This window comes from Lepisosteus platostomus, chromosome 7, assembly GCF_059453375.1.
Source record: "Lepisosteus platostomus isolate fLepPlt1 chromosome 7, fLepPlt1.hap1, whole genome shotgun sequence".
Taxonomy (NCBI): domain Eukaryota; kingdom Metazoa; phylum Chordata; class Actinopteri; order Semionotiformes; family Lepisosteidae; genus Lepisosteus; species Lepisosteus platostomus.
Window position 1 is genome coordinate 10420190 of NC_142617.1, and position 23869 is coordinate 10444058.

The window sequence follows — 23869 nt, forward strand, 5'->3', positions numbered from 1 at the left end:
ACAGAGACCTTCTGCAGCTGTTTCAAATGTCACTGCATTCTTTCAGGCCACGAGAAATGATGATGTTAGTAGATTACAGCTTCCACTGTGAAAGTGGCCCAATGGCGAATTTAATCATGGTCACGGAAATTTCGAATGCCACAATGATAACAGTCTAATATATTGCTGTCAGTGGAAGTAAAGGTCTCTCATTTAAAAAAAAGTGAACTGCCTTCTTAAATACCTGGTATCAAATTCCTATCATTTGAAGTGGAAAGAGGTTTCCTCATTATATCAAAGTCTTTAAAGTTTGGTTTGAAATACAGGAAGGTTGTTTAGACTTGCTACGTGATGGCACAGAGGGACTGTGCTCTCTGGATTTGACCTGTAAAAGTGTTTCATCTTTCAGAAAGTGAAAGAATAACAGCAGTCTTACTCATTTCTGGCCTTGAAACACAAATTAACAAGCAGGTCAGACTTGATATCAAGTGCAAAGCCACAGGGCTTTGTCACTGAAAGCATGTCTTCAAATTGCGCTGTTTAAGAATTTAATACCTGGAAATCAATTTTGCCATGCATGTGGGTAAAACCATATTCAAGCGCTGATTCATACTGGGGTAATTTTAAACTTTCATTTTCATGTGATTAGTGGCTAAGGAACAATATTATCATCAATGCTCTGCTAGGAAACCAAATAATAAAAAGTCCCTTTTCCAGATCTGAAACAAAAATATTATATGAAATAATCTTGTTTTTTTTTTTATTAAGTCTGGGTAGAATATTTTGGACACTGTCTCTTTTGGACATCAGGGATAACGATATGGAATTAATGTCTGAAAGGGGTCATGCATTTTAAAAATGAAATATGTTAGCCAACAGATTCATAAAATCTGATTAAGCATTACTGGAATTGTTCCTTCTCTGTCTTGCATAGCCATGAATAATACAACAATTAGAATTGATTTCAAATTTGCATCTAATAAAAGAGAGCTTGTACTCTAGGTCTGAAGGGAGTCGAGGCCATCATTGATATTGAGGGGAAAACCACAATAAGGGAGTCAATATTATTGTAATTCAAGGTCACTTTGGCAATAGAACACACACTTCCACACACAGCATTTCTTCTGCATACTACAGTGCCAAGAGTTTACATGGCACCTGCTTTAGTACCACAAATCAACAAAGGCTATGTATTGTATTACATCTGTCTTGAATTTGCAGTTAGTAATAACATCTTTTACCAGTTGTCACCACAATGTTGTTGTCATACAGTCCAGTTCAACCAAATCTATAGCATCTACTGTATTACATTTTAAAGTCTAAACCCTTGCATCACTAAAGTATTGAAAAGTAAAGCTTTTGCAGAATATTTTAATGGAGCTGAAAGCATGCATTTTGAACATGTATTTGAGATCCAATGTATAGTATAAGGCAAGCAAATCATGTTCACTCAAAACAGAGATCTACACTGATGTGCAATAAACGTACTGTAGTTTGCATTGTTCTGATCTTTTCATTGTATTTTTGTTTCCTCATACAGAAACCTAATTCTATGACAATTTCTACTAAAAACGTTGCTGTTTTATTTTAAGATAAAAGTTAACCCTGTTAGATCAGTATTTTGTGGTACAAAGAACAGCTCTAAAGTGCTTACGAGATGTGTAGAGAGGAACTAATGATGATCATGAGGAGTAATTTGATTTCAATGGTAAATGTGACAAATTAGTTCCTACAACACTTGATGTTGGATTCTTACAGTGTATGTATATTTTACCCCAATATGTTGTGATCCTGTTTGTGAAGATTTTTATCAGGACATTTACGATTGCTAAATGGCAACCTTGGCTTTTTCTAACACTAAATTATATTAATAAATCAAAGTTGTTTAATAGTGAAAAAACTAGAGTGGAGGCTTTGAATAAATAGGTGATTATGAATTGGTTCATAACATACTGTATACATACTGTATTGTACTTCCTTATGGTGTCTTAGATGTCTAAAGCAGTGCATCTTCTTAGAAATATATATATATAATACTTATAATATACATAAGCAGCATTTCAGAAACCACCTTATTCAGTAGAAGCTGGAATATTGTGTGTTTAAGAGATGTAATAAGTTCTTGCCTTTCAGCATCTGTAACTCAGGGACTTAAGAACAACACTTAAAACAAAGTGGTACTCAGCCCATTACTCACCACATGTTTAAACCACTCAGCCCCTTTTGAGATGCCATTCGATACCGCAAAATTTAAGATTTAGTGCAAATTTTCAGAAAACTAAAAACTCATTATATTCTGTAAAAGGTAGAGAAAACCTATGATCTAAATTTAAAACAGTAAATCCATATTTGTCCCCCAATATTTCTTTTAGTGAAGAGAACCACTTCACCCCAGTTGGACAAAAGGCTTGTCATCAGTTTAACTAACATCTCCATTTGTCATCCTCTTCCCAATTCCTGGTTACCAAGGAGACATAATGATGTACAGTACTGTAGCAGATCCTGTACGCCCTAATGCTATTAATTACTTTACAAAGTGGTATCATTGCTGGAAGGTATCCTATCCCGTCGAGGGGTGCAGTAGCAAACCCCAGAACTAGACTATAAAGTAATTAACCTGCAGTTAACCAAAATATTTTCATTTCGCATCACAATGAACTCCTGCATTGCTTTACTCTCTCTAGGCAATCTACAAACAACACCACTGATTATGAGGGCTAGATCTACTACAGTAAATTACCCCAGAAATAAAATGTATTTTGTTCTGCAGGAAGAACTTAAACACTAATAAAATACCTGCTGTAACAATTGATCTGAAATATTGCAACTGTATTCTATGTAACTAATTAATCACTTTACTTATGGTGTGTTGTGAGAAAAAAATAATTCTGAAAAGTAAAGTTAATTATTAGGAAAGAAAACAAAGTCAGGAACATGTTGCTCCTTGTCCTGGATAGCATGGGGCACTCATGCCCAGAGACGGAAACACAGTCGCCACAAAGCCAATAATCTCCTGCTAATTAACGATCCTCGACAGAATAGAAATGATTCACTGATTTGAGTTTACGTAATGCAAGAGTAAAACCAATGACTCCTCCGAATTTCAATTTGAAAAATTTTAATATAGCCTTTTAAAACAGGACAGGCCTCTACAGTATGTTCCCACTTTCAGCACGCTGCTATCTGAACAAATTTGAACTCTGTAATTCAACTTCAATTTGAACTCTATAATTTGGAAATCACTTTTCAGTCCTGTTCCTGTCATCTAAAGAATTAAGAGTTCACACAGAATTCTGTTCCTATAGTGCTAATTATAAAAGGCACCAATGAGGAAACCTAACACTAGTGCAAATTGGCTGTGACTCAGTGAAACATATAAAGGCACATACTATAATGCTAGCAGGGTATGAACAGAACTGTAAAAAGCAATTAATTTCCCAAAGACCTCTGAATCCCTTCTGAATGAAAGAAACAAAGCCTCCGCATTGGAACGGAAACTAGAAAAGAGGTAGCCCTTAGCATGAAAACTGTCTCCTGCATTTTCAAAGACACACCAAGCAAGAAACTTCTGTTTCTAATAAGAGCAATCTGGCGCCCGGCAGCTGTCAAAATATCTCAATACTCACAGTCACTCAAATAATGTGCTGTAATCTCCCTCCTGAAATGAGCTGTAGATAACAGTAACATTGCTCAATCACAATGGCATTTTCCCAGCCATATTATACAGTACCTTACCCCTAAATCTAGAAATACAGTCACCACAAACGTTTTCTCTAAAAGCGAGTTATTGAACTCAGCTTTTCAAATGGAAAGGATTTTAATGTTAGAGGGGAAAACACAAACCAGCCAATCCAACAAAGTGCTGAAGGGTACTCAGGTTGCATATCACAAATGGAAAATAACCTCTGGTATTTCCATTACAGAATTAAGGTCTGGGCAATGTGCAGTTCTGGGCTAAGAAAATCAAGCCGTCACATTTCAGTACTCTACAGCATGTTTAAAACTCCTGCCTTGGGAGACATCGGTTATAAGCTGCTGAAAGAGTTTTGTTCAGGCTATCACGCTGATTCAAGGCACTGTAATGCTTTTTACAGAGTTAGTCCATAAAATTCAATGCAATGTTCAAGGCAAACAATTACATTAACTATTCATTAAAATCTATTAATTTTGGCAAAAAAGTCCTAAAAATAAAAAAATCACATTTTTCTTCTTTTCCCATTTCTTAGTTGTGTCATCATTTTCCCTTGGTCATTCACCTTGCTTTGTCAGAGATGTATCCCGCTTTGAATAGACTAAGTTGAACTCACCTTAATTATTTCTTTTATATGACCCAGAAAAAAGCTCACATTACGTCAAAGCTAAATAAATTATTTAAAGAGGGACAGAAAAATGAAAGAGTTTAATCTTTTTGTAGAAGAGAGTTGATTTAATCTGAGTCTCAATAAAATTAAAGCCCAGGAACAAAAACTGTCACACCAATGATATGATAGTCACAATGTTGGTACACGTGCAACTCAGAATGTCTTTAAGACATTGCAATATTGAGGCACCTTAATATCTAAAAGTAATAGAAAACAGAAACAAATATTATGAATCTTGTAAAGACTCATGCATCAGTAAATAATGGTACCTTATATTAAAAGGAGAAGAGTTACTGACAGATGGGAACCTACAGTGTATACTGAATATTGACAAGACCATACATGTACATAAAGGAGATACAGTTAATTATAGCTGCAGTAAACCCATGCTGTAGATAATGCAAATTTCTGTCGTATATATACTGAGAAATCACCAATACAAATCAACACAAAATATGCAAGCTGCTATCATAAAGCATGTCTTATTAATACTGCAAAAAATGCAGGACAGAAAAAACATTGAAAGAGATCATTTGATAGTGGCCTAGATAATGTTACTGTAAGTAAAGGCATGTCAAAGACAATTATATTTTATTAACAGAACAACAAAGCAGGTCAGATGTCAGACATTTTAATTGGAAGATTAAGGGTTAAATATTTGAGATAATAGCCAATTTCTCAGTAAATAGGACAGGATTTACAGAACCTACTTACAAAACTGAATTTGACATTAAACTTTATTTTTTACAGGTATGATCTGTGCACATAGAAATCCTAAATTCAAACTTCTACTTGGATTAAATCAAAATTATAGCTCCTCTATAGCCTTTGTGATGCTATAGACGTGATGTAATGGCACTATTATTTTGATTGCATTCTTGGTACCTTTAAGTCCTGGGTGGCTGATTTTTGCTTCTGAGTGCTTCTCGTTCTTTCTCATGAATGCCCATTTTATCTGGGTGGCTGGAAAATATATTCTCCTTTTCAAAGAATTCAGAAGTTAGACCTCTAACAGGACATGCATGTTACCAAAATGGTGAAAGCATGTTACAGAACGACGTCTAACATCGATTTGGTAGTAAGCAATGAAACCTAGCCATAATGACTGAAGGGTATGGCAGATTCTCGCACAACAGAATGCATTATTTATGTACCTGAGAAGTAGGACAGGTGTAAATGTATACAACAAGCTACTGCCTGTGGGATGATTGGGTGGCTCCTTTACTTAAGTCTCAACCCAAGCCACCTCAGCCCCAGAGAAACATCAGTTCAGAGAAGCAACAGACAAGACTGCACACAGTTTTATAGAAGACATTACAGAATGATGACATGAATTGAACAGAGAGACAAGATTTAAAGATTTTACATTGAAGCATCACAGATTTACACAAAGAAGCATGAAGAAGCAGAACAACATTGCTACAATTTGGACGTTCAACAGTGAAGTTCACAGACAGGATATGGATATCTCCGTAGCGCAAAAGAAATGGTAGTTATTGACACAGTGCAGACATAGTAGTTTTTACCGTTCATTACAAAACTATTGTTTCTTTAGTTATGAATCGCAAGGCACTCAAAGTCTTTCACCACTACAATGGAAGAGCCTGTCCATTTGCATACAACTTAGTCCTTTTCTTCAGAAACATCTGATCAATTTTATTCCACACCCTACTGGATACCCTGTAATGCTTTTTTTTACTAAGCTGCATTCTGAAGTCATTAATTATGAAAGCTAACTTCTTACAAATGTTCTAAAAATAAAGCTTGATTTTTCCACTTGGTGCATTAAAAATTTATATACACCAAAACCATTGACCGTAAAATGCAATATGCAGCAAAAACACGGTAGTCCTCCAAGCAGGATAGAAAATACAGCTTTAACTCATGCATTTTACAGTCTGGGCATGGTGTATATAAGTTACTATACACACGGTGAGAGACTTTTTAATCAAATCAGCAACAATTTGTTTAATAAACCTTACCATGACTGTTAAAGATTTAACAAGAGGTATGCTTTGAAATAAGAGGATGACTTAGTATTGTATAAATACAGTTGAGAGATCTCCGTTTTTTTTCTTATGGTAAGCTATTAGCGATATGATAAATGTTTGTAATGTCACAAGGACTGGCAAATCAACATTTGTTTCCTTTATTTGAACTACGATTTCTCCCATCTATTACTTTTGTTTCAGAGATAGATATCTGTACAAGCCACTTATTTTAAAGCTCTACCAAGAAAAAGATTCTTTCCTAGCTTTTTAGAACGCAAAGAAAAATGGTCGTAACATATATGCACCATGGCATCCGTGTTTTGACCATAAAATGCCAAGAGATAAAAGCTGTGTGACCCACCTTGGTGAGATATCGCATCCTTGCTGCATAAAAGCACCCAGGGAAAACCAGAGGCTGTTAAAAATACCGAACTCATTGGGAGGCTGATCGCTTGGCGGCCCTTCATTCCCATCTTCTGGTTCTTCAGTGTGCCATTCGTACGGGCTAAACCGGCTGACAAGGAACAGCACCACACTGACCCCAATGTAGGCAAAGACTATACACATCCAGATTTCATAGGCCAAGGGGTCCAAGAAGGAAAAGACTCCAGGTTTTGATTTCTGAGGTTTCTTGATCATGATGGAAATCCCCAAGCTCATGAAAGGTTTGGAAAAGTCAATAACCTCTTCTCGTACCAAGGTGATGGTGAGGGGTGCAACGGCGATCTCTGCTTTCTGTGGATGAAACAACAAAACCTTATTTATGCTTTTCCCGTTTTAAAGATAAAACTGAACGATCTGGTATCGCAGCCAATATTAATCTTATTTAATTCCTTAACTTGTTGGCAAGAGCTCTGTCTTGAGACAAGGTTAGCTGCATATTACCACAGAATCATCTTTAAACTAATTTTTAAAGTACACTGTATAGGAAATTGTAGCTTATTAAAATATATACCATACATGGTCCTCTGACAAAGGCATACAATTTCAAAATGAACGTGGTTTTATTACAAATATCTCTGCCTTCAGATTCCTGTCATGGCATCTTATTATCTTTTCAAAGTCCTAGCATACTTGGCCTTTGCATTTATTCAGAAAATTTATGGCAAAAAAATCTTTAATGCAAAGTTTAATATATGGTACAAATACGGAACTGAAAAAGATAAATGCTTATAGCTCAAGAAGGAAATTGGATAGAGCTGAAGTCTAAAAACATGTCCTACAATTTGAAGTTCCATGGAACAGACTGTGTTAGTGATTTACAAGCAAAGTTTCCTGGAAATCCTATAAATTAATCCCAGAAAGGAATTAACATTTAATCATAAATGGTTGTGACTTTCAAAATAACAAGTATACAAGATGGTTATACTGTAGAAAGTAGGTTACTCCTTTGGGGTTTTGCAGGGACATTCCTAAAGAGGCCACAAGGAATACATTTAGTATGTACAGTATGTGCCTATTTTCTTTTCATTAAGGCGGTCAAATTCTAATTTATGTGACCAGATCAACAGAAATGGACTGCATACTTAATATTTTAGTGTATGGCATTATAGCTTTGGCTGTAAAATGAAGGGGACAAATCCCCTCACTTATTAGGAATGAACCAGGGAGGCTGATGTGAGGGTGAAGATGGGCTGAAAGGAGGGGTGCATGAAAAGACATGAATACCAAGAATTTCTCCTTACCCCATATACCAGTTCTCCAACCATCCCATTCCATATTTTGGTTTCTGGGTCTCTGGCTCCATATTTCCCATCAGGCACAATAGATATCTTGTACTTGATGCCAATGTGCTTGGCAATCTCTGATGCTAGGTCCACGCAGTAGCCTTCATACTGATCATTCCCTTCAAACATCTCCCAGTTTTTTTTCAGCATGACGTAAGGGCCTTCCTAAAACAACAAATGACAAGGAGATAAAACTGACCAATGAACACCTTCCCATTTACAGAAGACACGAAAATGTGAATCAGTGCTGAAAATACACAACATACAATAAACTTGTACAGACATATTGCAGGTTGAGTGTCCCCATATTGTATAGAAAAAATAGTTCTAATATAATCAAGAAGGTTATTATCCTGTCTCAAAAGCTTCACTAGGAAGTTATGGCCAGTAATAAATCAATGTTTCTATCGATAATAAATTTGAAAAAAGATATTGTTTGAGGTAACAAGCTAAAGAAACATAAATTAACAATTGTGGAGTGATTTCCATTCTGCATCTTTTTTTTTTCCAAAAAAGTCACTCAAATTCAAAAACTTACAACAAATCATTTCAGCCTAAATCTGAAAGTGTCTGGAGTTTTAAAGCTAGAGGATAAATCAATTTACTTTTACTTAAAGTATATGTTATAAAAATGTGCAGTATAACAAAATGACTCCTATTTATTGAGGCTACAGTTAAGGATATTTTCTATGTGGGATCATACAAACAACACAACGTTGTTAGCTATTAGTGATAAAATCATAGTTTCCCAATGGAAAACTGCCATCAAAGCTTGCCATCTTGCTAGCTTTCCAAATTCTTAGCACAGTGTTCTTTAATGATTTGTCTCGAAGGAGTTCCATTCTCAATGCAGAGACCCATTGCCATTGGGTGAGCAGCTTTCTCCTGCCCTTTCCCAGTGTCACATTAATTAGTTAAAATGATTTGGTGTGAGAAAAATTAAACTGAACACTCAGGTCTTGATTGAGTGCAGAATATCTGAACACCAGCATGAATGTTTTATTTGCTTCGAGGCTCTTCAATTAATGTTCAATAAGCAGAGCTAAAAAATACATCATATTTCACATTTTGAGCTGAATAAAACAAAATCAATTATGAGTTACTTTAAAGATGACAAAGGCATTTCTCTGCTTGAATCTGTTTTAACCTCCTTAGAATCTAGTATCTTCAATGCTTTCATGATCAAATTATTATTTTGTTAAATCTGACTGCACTTTAATTTTTCCGACATAGCATATGTTAGACTGCTCAAATATTGTTCAGTTGTACAGTCTGACATTTCCTGATTTTTCAGAATGATCAATCTGTGTAACAACCTTCTTAAATATAATAGAAATATTTTATAAAAACATTTAAAAGTGCTCTCTGGTAAAATAATAATAGAGAAAGAGGGCAGTGACATATTGCTAATATTGGTACTTCTTTACACGCAAGAAGTACTTCACTATTTTATGATAAAGGTTTGCACCAATGTCCAGGACATGATCACTGATCATATCATACTGCCTGTAACATTAGACAATGTGTCACATTTCCCTCTTTCCACACAAACATTTTACACATTGAATAAAGTTAAAGCTGGGACAGGAGGTGATCATTTGGACACGTTTGCAAAGAAAAGCATTAAAATATGAATGATGTAAGAAAATAGAAATGTCTAGAAATCTCCGTATGTAAAATTACTCCTGACCATTAAAAAAAAGATCTTGGCACTCCTTGGAAAAGATCTTTGCAGGTTCTACAAAGGTTCACTTGTAGTCTTACATTTTGTAAATAATTACAGATGCTAAATAAAATAAATTAACAATCATCTGAAATAAGGAATGTGGATCTTAATTAACCAACAACTGCAGGTTATTTATCTTGGATAAGAGAGCACCTTAAATTGTTTTTCTTCAGATGCTTCAGACATTTACCATGGTCGATATGTAGGACAATTTAGTGAACTACTGTACTTGGACTAGCTTAACTATTTCTAAGTTGTGGCTATGGAGTATGAAATTCTAATGGGTTTTTTTTTTTACCATGGCATACAGGTGTCAGTGCTACCAAGGATTTTAGGATTTTTTACCGGTTACAAAGCTTTTATATCCCAGAGAAAAAAAAAAGAAGCTATTTCACAAAAAAAATAGAAAGGTCATCAGAATACTTCAAATTAAAGAGTGAAGTATTAAGTTGGTAAACTGTAATGTCAAAGCTGTAATACTTCAACGAAAACCATATCGTATACTAAATACAGTAATTATGGCATACTAAATTTACATTATTATACATAAGAGCTTATTTTTTGGTCCTGCCAATTGAATTTGTGAAATTAGTCAAATATTGTACATTTACATTTCTTCAAATATCATATTGATGAATTTGTGCTTAATACTGGGCACAAGCACTCCATGGTAGAATTCTATCAACGTCTTTGAAAGAGTGACAGTTCCTCAGATGGAGGTTAAGTGCTGGACATACTGCAAAGCACAAAAGTAACAGGATTTGCTGAAACAAATGGTTTACATTCGTAACATGAAACAAGGGTGCAAGCCAGAGATGTATGATCATAAATGGCACAGGATATTGTCTTATACATACAAAATTGTCCTTTTACATTCTGAAGTACGTTTCACCAGCACTTCTGATTGCCCCCTTCCTTTGCGTAAATGCAGCAGTCAAACATCACTGGACGCTATTACTTAACATTCAAAGAAGACTTTAAAATCATGTCATAAGCGCTTTTTAAAAAAACAATAAATTAAAATGAAATAAACACCACAACCGGTTCCATTTTCTGTACATATACAGATATGTTTTAATACAGTACATCTGCTTGTAAACACTGATTTTTAATATATAAGTGGCAAGAAAACCATAAAATGTTTGAGAAAACTGTGTGAGACAATTTCAATAGTTAAAGAATGGCAAAATGGAGACAGAATTCTAATCTGTAAATAGACACAATAGCAAGACAGGTATTGCAAGAGGTGTATATTTAGAGATTAAGGAAGTGTTCCGAGTAATATCAGGCTATATGTTTGTGAGCATATGTTTAGGTATGTATAATTATTCTTGATATTTGATTTATTGCTTATCTGTTGGTAAACAGAATGAAAAAAAGTTTCATTTTGCTGTACTGAATCTTCTGAAACAGCACTTTTTTGACTTTGCAGTTGAGATGATCAATGTTAATTACCAGGCATTGTTCCAGTTCCACCTAACACACAAATCCTGTACAGTAATTCTCGCTGAAGAATGTTATTTTGAGAATGTGTAAATAGTATGGCTCAACGTCCTCAGTATACAGAGTTATTGACCATAATAATTACTGCTGCATCCTAGGGCTTTGTCTTAATGATTAAAAAACCCAGAACAGACATTCCTCACAGCAATAAGGCAAGCTAATTACTCCAATTACACCATGAAATTTGAACAATCTATGCGTTAATACTTTATTTATAATTTAAAAATTATACTTTTTATTATTACTCGTGCATTTTCTAGACTTTAGCTATTCTACTTGTGACACAATTGCAAACATTTTGTCCTTTTCTGGAATTTTTATACATCTATCAGTGTCTTTTTTCCTGCAGATATGCATGTTAACAAAGCCTCTTGCAAAAGACTTGTGAAGCTTTCCTATATAAAAATAAATACTGTGGTATTTCCATGCAGAAAATCCAGAAATGGTGGACATGTGTAATCCTATGTACGTGCAAACTCCTTACTGTTTAACATACTGTATGTGTTCTGGCTCAAAGTTTTAAGCAACAAATTTAATTTAACGAAAAGAACAGACTTGGTGTTTCTGTATTATCAGTATAGGAATTGTTTCCCAAAAGGAACTGCATAAGATTTGAAAAACATATGGTATTTAGAGCAATTTGTTTAAGTTCATCTACATTCTCTTATGTAAGTTTTATTAAAAAATACAGCACAGAGGATACATGGCACAAAACAATTTTATTTCTTCACTGGCTTCATGACATGCTGAATATTTCTCAAGCATGAATGAAAAGGTATTTCATTTGTATGACATCTTGGCCGTCAATCAAATGCATTTTGCTATATTTGGATGAAGCTGCATTCACTAGCTTGTCCTTGGCAATGCAATACTATTGGTTGATATTTAACACAAGCTTACAGTATTTCAGGTATTTCTTCACAGTATGAACATGAAATAAAAGACAAGGTACAGAATAGCCTTACTTGGCTGTTCTACACAAAATAAACCTTCAAACTGAGGAGCTATAGCTGTAGAGCTAAAAGAATGACTTTGGGCAAAGTTGTACCGCATGTAACTGCTTTTGGATTGTATCTCATGGAGGACCACTATACTGTTAACCACCAATGAACTGTTCCCTGTACACAATTTATAGTACAGTCGGGTGATGTTATCTACATTACACCCATAACATTGCCAGAAAACAAACAAAATATTTTATGCTCACCAAAATAAGTGCTTAAAAAGGTCAACAACAAGTGATTCCACCTCATGAGAGTGGAAAGAGATGTAAGCACATACACATAACATCTTTAACTGACTTGAAATCATAAAGAGGCTTCAGCAATTACCTCATGCAGCATTGCATGGGCACTCAAAAATAGAACCAATGTCTGAATGTAAGTTCATGATAGCACTTCTAAGCTTACAAGTATAGTTTAGATAACCATACTGCTCTTTGTGATGGAAACACAATGGTGTAGCCTGTCTGGTAAACACGTGACTTCAAATGTAGAACCATTTCCATTCACCACAGGGCAGGGTACAAAGATTGAAAAATACGGCATGGTTCTGGGGAGACTGCATACTCAATGTCCAAGCAAATTATGTCTGAGGTTTTGTCCAGGAAACAACCAAACCAAAGGTGAATCCTGAAAAAATATTTTTGATTAAATTATAAGTGTGATGTGTCACCAGTCTTCATCACAGACATCAATCTTAGAAGGGCTTCTTGTAAAATGTCTCACTTTGTTTGTGGAAAAGAGATGGATTGTCCAGTTCGTCTTTAAAGCAGCAACAGTCCATACAAAATGAGGTGTATAATAACCATTATACTTGAAATACTTGAAAGCCTTTAGAAAGGAACTTTTCCAGCATCTTGGTTACTCTGTCCTTTTCTGGATCAATTTCTTAATATTGGATTCTTCATCAGAGGCTGAAAAGAGGAGGATGCTGCTGAAGTATAATTCTCGATTACCTTGTTATTTTTTTTTGTATAAAAAAGGAAATGGGACATTTTGAATTCCATGCACACATAAGAATCTCCATTAAGAAAAACTATTTTCAGTTAAAAAATAAAATGAAAAATACCATTTTAGAAATGCTTCACGATACAGAGTGAGCACAGCATTCTTCTTGTACCTTAGTAGCACAGATGTTCATATAAGGTAATATTGATAATCATATTTGCCAAGGTACATTTTTTGCAATGTTCAACAGATAACATGCTATGAACATTTGTGAACATTTGTGAGCATCTTGGAACGTCTACATGATAAGTTAAAACAGCCTTTGATTTATCCCATTTTAAGTATCCATCACCTAATTAAGATTCTCAGTTGCGAGTCTGGAAGCTACATTTTTACTGTAACAAGTCACAGATCAGAAACACCAATTGACCTTTTTCCTTCTGCATTGTTTTTTCTTTTGGGGCAAAAAAAATTAGGATGCCAAAATAAACTTAAACCCATTTATATACTAGGGTATACAAAGAAAACCAAATTCTAATTGTGTTTTAAAGATAGTAGAGACTGTGTAAGATCTTACCATTATTGTAGTCACAACAACGGTTCTGTTCTCCATGGCAGCAGTCTCATTGGGGAGCAAGATTTCATTCTGGATCAAAACCAGTTTGTCATTGTCATTCCAGTAACCAATCTGTAAATCACAACACAGTCACAGAGTTACTAAACTCTCAAGGCTGTTTTATTTTTATATTTTGGATATGAGAAGCAACTGTACCTTCCTTTTTATGTATGCTTCAGTGATAATACTGCGGAATGTCAATTCACTTTCAAACAGTATTCTACATAATATTCCCATGTACTTGGAAATAACCTTTTACATATACTGTACACAGCAATATCCCTTTTCTTACGTATACTGTAATACTGTACATACTGTACAACTAAAGTGCAGCTGAAGTTTTAAGGAAAAGAGCTAAACACATTTCTAGGAAACCATAAGAAAGTAGAAAAAAGTAACAGATAATACTAAACTAGTTCAGTCAATTTGATGCACAACAGATATACTTGGACTAGAAAAACATAATGTGTACAGTATACTACTTTGCCAACACAAAAGACAAAACTGAGGCAGTGATATCATCTTCTGAGGCATGATACACTAGAAAGGAAAGGATGCACAATAACTGAAAGCACATTTTTTTGTAGCAGCCAACAATTCATATGTTGGGGGAAAAAACCTCTGTCTTGAACTGGGTTCCTGCTAACAGCTCAGCATGAGAGCAAAACAGGCAGATTTTCCTAGCTGACTAATGTGGGCTTCCCTTCCTTGCCTGTACTACTCTACTTCCTGTGCAGCTTGTCCTTCCTATTTGGTTACTAGGGAGTGCACAGTACAGACTGACAACCAATATTAAACAGATGAAACTTACTGTATTAAATTTCATCTGTGCTTTAACAGTCATCAGCATTTTTACTTCCTATCAGACAACACTGGTTTGCATTGTATTCTATCATCTTATTAATTATACCACACTATTTTATAACATACAATGTTGCCAACAGTATAAGAATTATCAATACTTTTCTTGAGACTCATATTTAAGTGGGAAGGGAAAATACTTTATACTTTTATCACTGACTTAAAAAAACAATGAGAAAAGTGGATTAATTTATTTTGTGATTCATTTCCAGTTTTGAAATTGAAAGGTTTGTTTTTACAATATTCAACAGAGAAAAAGACCATAATAACATTTGGCGTTTAACATCTGTTGAATTCCTCTCCATTTCCTCTATTTAGCCAGTATAAATACTATTAATTTAAATGTGCAGCTGCTATTGTTATTTAAAGCAATATCTAAGCACAGATTTGAAACCACACTCAAGATCTAAAACTGCAGAAGCTAAAGAAATGCTCTTGGTAACCATGGAAACAATTTTCTGGATCAAAGAAAATCTGCAGTCTGCAGAAATTATGATTCGCAGCTTTGCAATGGAAAATGATTTGGAGAAACTTATTAGCTTCTTGGAAAACATCATTAAAAATTCACATGAAAGTAACGTTACTCATCCACGCTCAGTGTAAGCTTTATATAAAAAGCATTAAAAACAAGTTAGAATTCCATTTGAAATTATGTATTAAAATCAGAGTTTTTGTTGATGACTAATTGGACAAGCCTTCCTCGTAAGCCTAAATGACATTTTTTATAAGCCCCATAAAATCTTCTGCTTCCAAAAATGTATTAATTCCACATCTGTAATACAAAATAAATACAGTATGATTGTCTAAACAGAAAAGTGCATTGGAGCCAAGCTTTCTCATTCTAAGGACAAAAGCTAGAAAGTACACATAAAAGAAAGAACACAATGGGTCAAAAAGTTTTGTCCAAAATAATTATAAAGTAGAAATGACTAAGTGAAAAACTGTAAAAAATTGTTATGATCATACCCTTCGAGGTCCATTACTTTTCAACTCAAATACATCCATAGTGTAGTTAACTCTCCGTCCATAGTGGTCAAACTGAACATTTCCCGTTAAACCTTGGATACGAACCTTAAAAACAAAATCAGTATAAAACATTAGGGACACTATTTGCTGTACTTTCAAAGTTAATATGAATGTGTTTCTTCATCCCCTTCAGTACCAAAACTGGAAGTAAGATGATAAAAAGAAAATGACAACAACCAACATTAATTAAGCAATATATTACAGACAGGGTGATCAGGACCGAATGATAGCAGAAGGACAATTTGTAAGACACGGGCTTCTGCTGTTAATGATTGGTCGTAAGACATACAGGAGCACAGAATTCTATTTTGATTTTAAACTAAAACTTTAAAATTTCTAAAATATATGCGAGTTTCGATGGATTTAACCAACTTAATTTTTGAAGGAGAGCAGTGTACCTTTCCCTTGTAATCATACAGAAGTTAACACACATTAATTTTAAATTCCTAGCAGGGTGGTTAGACCTGTGCCCCAGGATCTCGCCTGTCAAATTACCATCAACAAGGGACTCACGAGAGAAAGATGACCTTGCACATAATCTAAATTGTCTGGGTTTGTGAACATTTTCATTTCTGCTGTTTTATCAGGGCAAAGGAGAAAGAAACGGTGACATCCGGTATTGCTACTTTATGTGTTCAAGTCTCAATGCAGACGGAAATAAAAAAAAAAAGAGAAAATACATACAACAAGTGTGAAACACGTTTTGCATACTGCCCGGGACTGCAGATTCACATTTCTCAAAGTTGCACACTGAATAATGCTGTGAAGAGCTGGAAAATGTAGTGAATCGGGCACTCTTACTAGCGGCAATGTCATCCCTTCAGGTGTTGCACTGGCGGCAAACCCTTCTGTTAAGACTCGGACATGGACCACCTACAGTACATATTGTATTCATTGAAAGGGTCTCCAGCCTATGATACTGTACATCAAACCTGAAAATGCTGGGACCTCCTACCTGCTTCAGTGTTCTCTCCATGTCAATCCCCTGATTCCAGGGAGCTGCCGGGTTTGCAAGACAATCTCCTGCATTCCCTCTCCTGGAGATGTCAATCTTCTGTCTCCGAAGGTTGCGAAATGCTTCTGCCATCACAAGCACTCCATCGTATGTCAAAGCAGATGTGTACTGGCAATAGAAAATTAAAGTCCTGGCTTTATACAATCAATCTAATAATACAGTGTATTAAATTACAGGGAAGATAGACTATGTGACATGATAAAGAGCTCATTTAAATTGAAGACGTTTTAAAGAAGGTGCCCCCAATCTTAGTCCCAGAAGGACAGTGTTTCTATAGGTCATCATCATGACCTGGCAGTTAATAAGCAATATCTGTCACAGAAGCCGAATCCCACTTCCGTGGAGTGTGTTGTTGAAGACCCTATGCGTGCCGGTATAATCCAGAAGTGTCTGGAGAAGCACATCAGGGAAGACACAGCAAGGTTAGATCGAGTCGACAGACAGGGGGTGGTGAAAGTGGTGATCCCACGCACAGAGAAAGGCCAAGGCGACAAATCCAATAAAGTCCAAAGGGGTTGTTAGAGCACAGTCCAATGTCCAATGCTGGGAGGTCCATCCGAGACGAAAACAATAAAAAACAGGAAACGGGGAACTAGGAAAACGGAAGGTTAAAACCATGATGGGGCAAGGTGCTCCGAGCCCCGGACTCAGAGGTCAGGACGCCACGATAAAGCCTATGCCCTCGGGCTACTCCTAAGTCCTAAAGGGATAGGTGGGCTTTTGGGTGTCTGTCTTCCAAAGCTGAGCCCAGAACTGCGGAGACGCCGGGCTTAAATAAGACAAAGGGGATGAGAGACAGGTGAAACTACTAGACTATGAACAATACAGTAAAAGGTAGGGGCGCCCTTTAGAGGAGGGATGACGACCATGACAATATCAGCTAATCTATGGCATAACTGGATCAATTTAACAGTTTTCCCCAGGGCTTTAGGTGCTACAACTTTACGGAAGCCTGGAAAGCTGGCACACAAATTTCCTCAAGGACCAGGAATGTTGACCCAAGCTTTACAGTCACAGAATTAACGGGGTTTTGGTACCAACTGCAGCATATACTGCATATGCTGCTTAGGGCTTAATGTTTATTTTGGGTTCATTATTTGTTGTCGAAATCAGTCCATAATGATCTGATTTGATTGTGTAATTGACATTTTAAAATTCAAGCAAGTTTCATCTCAGCAATAAGAAGAATGGAGTGCAGTAGTTTTAAAGGGAATTGTATAATAAGCAATCTGACATAAGAGAGAAAACTGATGAAGAGCCATTATTGAAATATAGGGTCACATTTACTTTGTTAAATGTTGTTTAATAAGCTATTGCTAATTCATCAAAGAAATCATTCAGAAGTTTATAGAAGGCTCATTCATCCCTTACTTTAGGTTTCTCAATGCATTGAGTTCTGACAAGTGTAGTAGGTCTACTTTTTGTGAAAAGCATAGGCTTTCTCTTTTAGTTCTGGCATATCTCTCCTATAACACAATCCCATAAAAGCACTGAAGGATCACAGAAGGACCACTTCAAGGAGATTAATGAGAAGAAAATCCTGATACCGATTTAGGGCCAAGGCATCTCATGTATTATTCCACTACATAAATTTAACAAATTACACGTGACATTTAAAATATCTCTGTATTAAATAATGACCACCCTGTGTGAACAGGCTAATCCTTGAGCATATTGCTACTGTATTTTAACACAAGGGTCCTGTCAGCCATTTCCCACCACTATCACACACAGAGCAATACTCAGGTAACATTTGTTGTGGGCTAATGAGACTTGTCTCACATTCCTGAGCACACGCATACAAAACACAGTAAGTGAATCTCTTGGGTATTGCCATTTTGAAATTTGATAAAGGTTGCTTGGGGTTTGTACATTCTCCTCATATGTATGTGCGTTTCCTTCGAATGCTCCGGTGTCCTCCCACAGTGTAAACACACGGCAGGTTAATTGGCTTGAGTGTGTACGTGTTTGTGTCTGTCTGTGCCTGTTTGTCTACGGCTTCCCCCGTGACCCTGTATTGTATTGGATAATGCGGTTAGAAAATGGATGGTAGGATGCTATTATCATCTCTTCCTCATTGAGTTCAGCAAAGGATAGACACATCAACAGGGTATCCGCAGCAAAGAAGAAAAACAAAATATAAAATAAGGTTGGTACATCATCTTAAGGCAAATTCAGAAAGAGTAATGCATTTACGTCTATAAAGAATGCATTCATGTAAAAAAACAATCATCGATAAAAATACAAATCCTACTATTTTACAAGATCCATGCAAGGTAAGGCTAGAAAAATTATATTTAAGACAACAACAACGGAGACAAACACCTAGATCCATAGTTCTAGGAAACCATTTGTTTTGTTACCCAGAGAAATTCGTATTGTTATCAATGTTTTGCTTAACTCTCTTTGATTCCTTGTAAGTTAAACAGACCCTGATGGTGACTTTCTGTCCTGATGCCATTCTGAAAGGCCTCCAACTAGCACCGAACAGATAACATGCATGCCAAACATTGTCTTCTGATTAAACTAATCAGTGGGATAAATATTTCCAAAGGATACTGTTTAATAACCCTTTGAAAAAAACACAATAACACTTGGCCTGCTGTCTGGCCATTTACTAAAAAAAGTTGGAAATGACAAAATAAGGCATGACTCATTTCCACTGTGTCTCTGAGATGTCTCTCTGACAAAGAAAATATTATGCGGTTAAAAATAAGCACCAGTATTCTATTTCAAATGGACCAACGTGGTATACTACATACTAAATATTTTCTCAAAAAAAAATATTAAAAAATAAAATTAGTAACCCACAGCAAGTATTGCTTAATATAACATCCATTAACAAAGACTGCTCATGACAGTTTTTGATTAAGAGTTTATTTTTAAAAATGTGTCTCCATTCCATAAGCTTTCTTGGTATTGCCATGAGTATTCTCATACTTGGAAGTAGCTCTCTCACCATTATTAATTTACATTTAGCTTCCTCTCTCGTATCCAATGACATGAAAAGTATATTAATTGAAAATAAACCTCTCTGCAATCCTTCAAGTTTCTTGTACGTACATGAGTACCAGATGGCAAACCTCTCTATGTTTGAAGAAGTTTCTGTGCCCAGAGGAGAAAAAATACAGTCTAATAATATATACTGTATATTTGCATGCAACAGTGCCATTTTATATGTGTGTGACACTTTTGTGCATGACTAAGCCATTAGTTTCATTTTCTTACAGAAATGTCAGGAATCCATGACAGGAGCCTCTCTGCTCAGTTTATGGTGAGTACAAGAAGCCAGTCTAGATGGTATGTGCACACCTGTTGATCCGTGCAAACTCATCAACACTAATAAAGCTTATAATTTCAAAGCTCTTTTCTCCTTCCTTAATGGCCTCCTCTCTGCACAAATTAGTCTGCTGGGATCTTTTAACCTTGGCTCGCCCTTCTGCAGTCAGAATTTGCAGAAGGGGCTACTATACAGCAAATTGTCATTCACTCTTAACGCCTGAAGCTGTTTTAGCACAGACTTGGTTAATCCCTGGGTTCTTCAGGTGCATCACAGTCCAAAAGGTTACCAACACATTATTCTGCACATGGCCAGGCTCTTATGAAAGTCTACCACAGGGGATGTTAGAGGTAATAACGTATTCTCTGACTCTGGAATATCAGTGACTTTGAACAGGAATGCAGAGTTTCTCAAAAGTGAAAACCAAAAAAGGGGGAAAAACAGTATGCTTAGTGGGCTGGTACGTCATCTAAAGGCAAATTTAGAAAGAGTAATACATTTACAGTACAGGAATAAAGAATACATTAATTGTAATAAAAAAACATCAATGAAAATACAAATCCTACTTTGAATTATGTTGTTTACATTAATTATATTTTATATATTTTTTAAAACTGATATATAAAACAATCAAAAATATGAACACATAATCTATATGAATGTTTGCATATGCACTGTACACATTTATATGATTGACAAGTATTAAGGCCTTTAAATAAATTTGTTATTTTCTGGTGACAGTTTTAATAAGCATCTCTGAAAATAAATTGGGTCACCCTGTCAGAATGATTACTGTAATGAGTGAAGGACACTGCGTTAAACTGGAACACAAACAAGGATGTCTGATTTCCTTTCCCATGGTGTGGGTACAGCAAGAACTGAATTCATTGCACTGAATAAAAGAAAGCAGTGATTCATGATCCTAATCTTTTGAGGGCACAAGAGGTTCTTAACCCACTGAACTCTCGAGCATCGTTGTACGATCAGCTTTAAGACATTTGACTAACCATAGAGAAGCCCTCCACACAATACCTCAGAAGAAAAAAAAAACAACTCTCATAATGAAAGCAAACAAATGGGAAAGAGGTGCTGTGCAAACATTTCCAATTTGGATTTTTCGGTGGTTGTCTCTCTTTGGATCTATACATTGTGTGAACCGGTATAACAAAAAAAAGCTGTCTGCAAGGAGGTTTGACAAGGGTCATTGACAGCAGTATAACTACCTCCTAACCTAATCCCATGAAAACAATATCTAAGCTAGATGGGGCCTGGCTAGTACCGAGATGGGAGACCTCTTAGGAAATCCATATTGTTGCTATATAGATGAAAGTCAGGCTTCTCAAGTGGTGTTCAAAACCCTGGCAGTCAGTGTGAATACCAACAAGACAGTAGTGGTTACTGAGGTATTTAGAAGCTTATTGCTTTCACCCTACCTTTGGGGGGCTCTCTGACCCTGGGTACTCTCTCTGGTCCAGCTTGTTCCAGCGCTGCATGAGTTTAATCACCATGGGGGTGTTAAAATCCACAAGCTGGAACCCTGTTACATTTGCCCCACCGTGCATGAACCTCTCCAGGGAGATATCCTTAAACCCCTGCAAGACAGAGTAGCCGCACTTCAACAAGCGAAGATATTGAGCTCCTGGGTCTCTACACCTCAGAACAGTCTGCCACGGCCAAGCCCTTATGAAAGTCAACCAGTCTTTTATCAACTTATGCAGACTTAATTTACTCTGCTGCACTACACTTTACTGTGCTTATAGCTTAGTACACCACAGTAATCCTTAACTGCAACATGACATAGTTATTAGATAGGCATAAATATGGGTTATGTTGCATGTTATTTAAATAGTTCATAATTTAGTTTAGTCTTTGAGCCAATGTTGTATTTCACACAGAACCTTTTCACAGCAAACACCTTGTCAAAATGCTTTATCATGTGGCACAAAGTGACATAGACAGGCATTGTAGTGGTTTTTAATAGAGAGACTAACACAACCGTAAATGGTCCACATTTTTTAATTCCTTTATAAACAATACTTAAACCCAATCCTAGCCACTTGATTAAACAATACATATAACAGTATTACAAAATCTGAAATGGTATTAACCAAAATAAAGACATGGAATATAAATATAAGCAGCGTGGTATGGCAATAATCTATTAAATTCACTGAATATATGGCAGACACAATGTCCAGATGTTGCTTTACACAGATAAGCTCATTATGACATGAAACGTGTTGTTGTTTCAATCACAGATCAACAATGTACAATCAACAGTGTCTCTTTAAACAATCAACAATCAACAATGTGTCTCTTTCAATTGCCTTACTAATATGAAGGAGTCTAATAATCATAGTTTGTTTCTCCAATAGTGTACGTGCGTTTTGAAAAGGAGTTTCATGCCATAATTCAATGAAATTAATCGGGCAAAACAAATTCTCTTTCCCTTAAGGGCCTGTGCCAGACTTTGTCAACAAAAGTAATGTAGCCCATCAAACTCTTATTTACTCACCTGGTCTTTAAACACCTGTGCTTGCAATCCAATCACATTGAGCACTAATTTCATTTCTACCACAGTAAGCCTTTCATTAAAAGAAGAGGTAAAATAAAACTTCCCTTACCAGGTTTGCCATGATGTAGTGGTAGCCTTTGACATGTTTTCCAACACTAACAATCTGAAAAAAGGGGAGAATTACTACCATGCTTTATCGCTTCTCACAGCTGTCAGTAAATAAATTAGAATAATACTTGCGAACAGGGGGGATGTGACTCTGTCAAGTTTTCTTACATCAAATTAATTGGAAGCTGTGCCTTACAATGAATTAATATACAGTAATCAAGTGCAAACAGGCAAACTTACCCATCCATTGCCTGAAAAAAATGACAGAAGCAAAACTTTTGACAGAGATTACTTTATGACCACTAGAGATAATAATTACTGTCATTAAAGGTACAAAACTGCAGAAGGAGATATTTTCTGCCTTGGTTCTCGTTGTTTTCTCATGCTTTCTGTGATCCTCATTTGATTTTTTTAACCAAATTGGTAATTATACAGTCTGATTGCCAAAGAACAAAAAATAAGTTCCACAAATGACTTACTTTCTGGCTCAACGTATGTGACTGGGGACAAAAAACACAACTATGTCATAGGGTTTTCACTGCCCAAAAGATCCGAAAGATTTCTTTTCATCTTTTTCATTTTATTTTTAGATGTGACAATTAGGTTTTCTTCTGATATCCTCCAATTAGAAACTGTCTGCTGGTAATGATATAGCCTGATGCTACAGCCCCTTTATTTGTCTGGTAGGGCTGAAGGCACAGACTTGAACTTGGAAACTTTTGCTCTCAAATCCAAAACATCAATGACAGATGGAAGACAGACAGAGCTTTCACGCCATGTCACAAGTGTCCGGCCAACAAACTGGTTGTTGCTGATGATGATACCCTGGCCAGCCAATTCTCCCCCAGCTGGCTAAGGGACACCACTTGGTGAGTTCCCACTGCAGAATCATAAGGCCAGATTATGAACCACAATTGCCGGCACAATAAGGTCCAAGCAAGGCTGTGAACCTTTACTGTCGGAATATTCTCTGGCATCCCCATTACTTAACACTGTGAAACACCAGCATACCAAACAAATGAAAATAAATGAAAGCAGTGAGGCAGGTGAATGAAAGATCCTTTTTTTCTGGACCTCTGCTGTTACCATTCTGACTGGAAATGTTTGATGCCTTGACCTGGTTGATTGGTTTCTTCCTTGGTGACACTCCACAGCTATGGTACAATAAATCCAGACAAAAAGGCAGATAACTTTAGACAGCGGGCACAAGTT

General features: G+C 36.0%; 1 protein-coding gene across 10 annotated transcripts in view; it reads right to left on the minus strand.

Annotated features, from left to right (window-relative positions):
* LOC148658161 (glutamate receptor 4) overlaps positions 1-23869 on the minus strand; it is an 85557-nt gene that overhangs the window by 15555 nt on the left and 46133 nt on the right. For all 10 annotated transcript variants that reach the window (XR_015940033.1, XM_088639204.1, XM_088639198.1 and 7 more), the window contains 7 exons: positions 22659-22712; positions 21468-21626; positions 16695-16862; positions 15680-15784; positions 13814-13924; positions 8017-8223; positions 6693-7066 (listed from right to left, as the gene is read on the minus strand). Coding sequence is in view for 9 of the 10 variants with exons in the window: in XM_088639204.1 (XP_088495330.1) it covers positions 6693-7066; positions 8017-8223; positions 13814-13924; positions 15680-15784; positions 16695-16862; positions 21468-21626; positions 22659-22712 (1178 nt within the window). In the remaining variant the exon portion in view is untranslated. The remainder of the gene's footprint in view (positions 1-6692; positions 7067-8016; positions 8224-13813; positions 13925-15679; positions 15785-16694; positions 16863-21467; positions 21627-22658; positions 22713-23869) is intronic.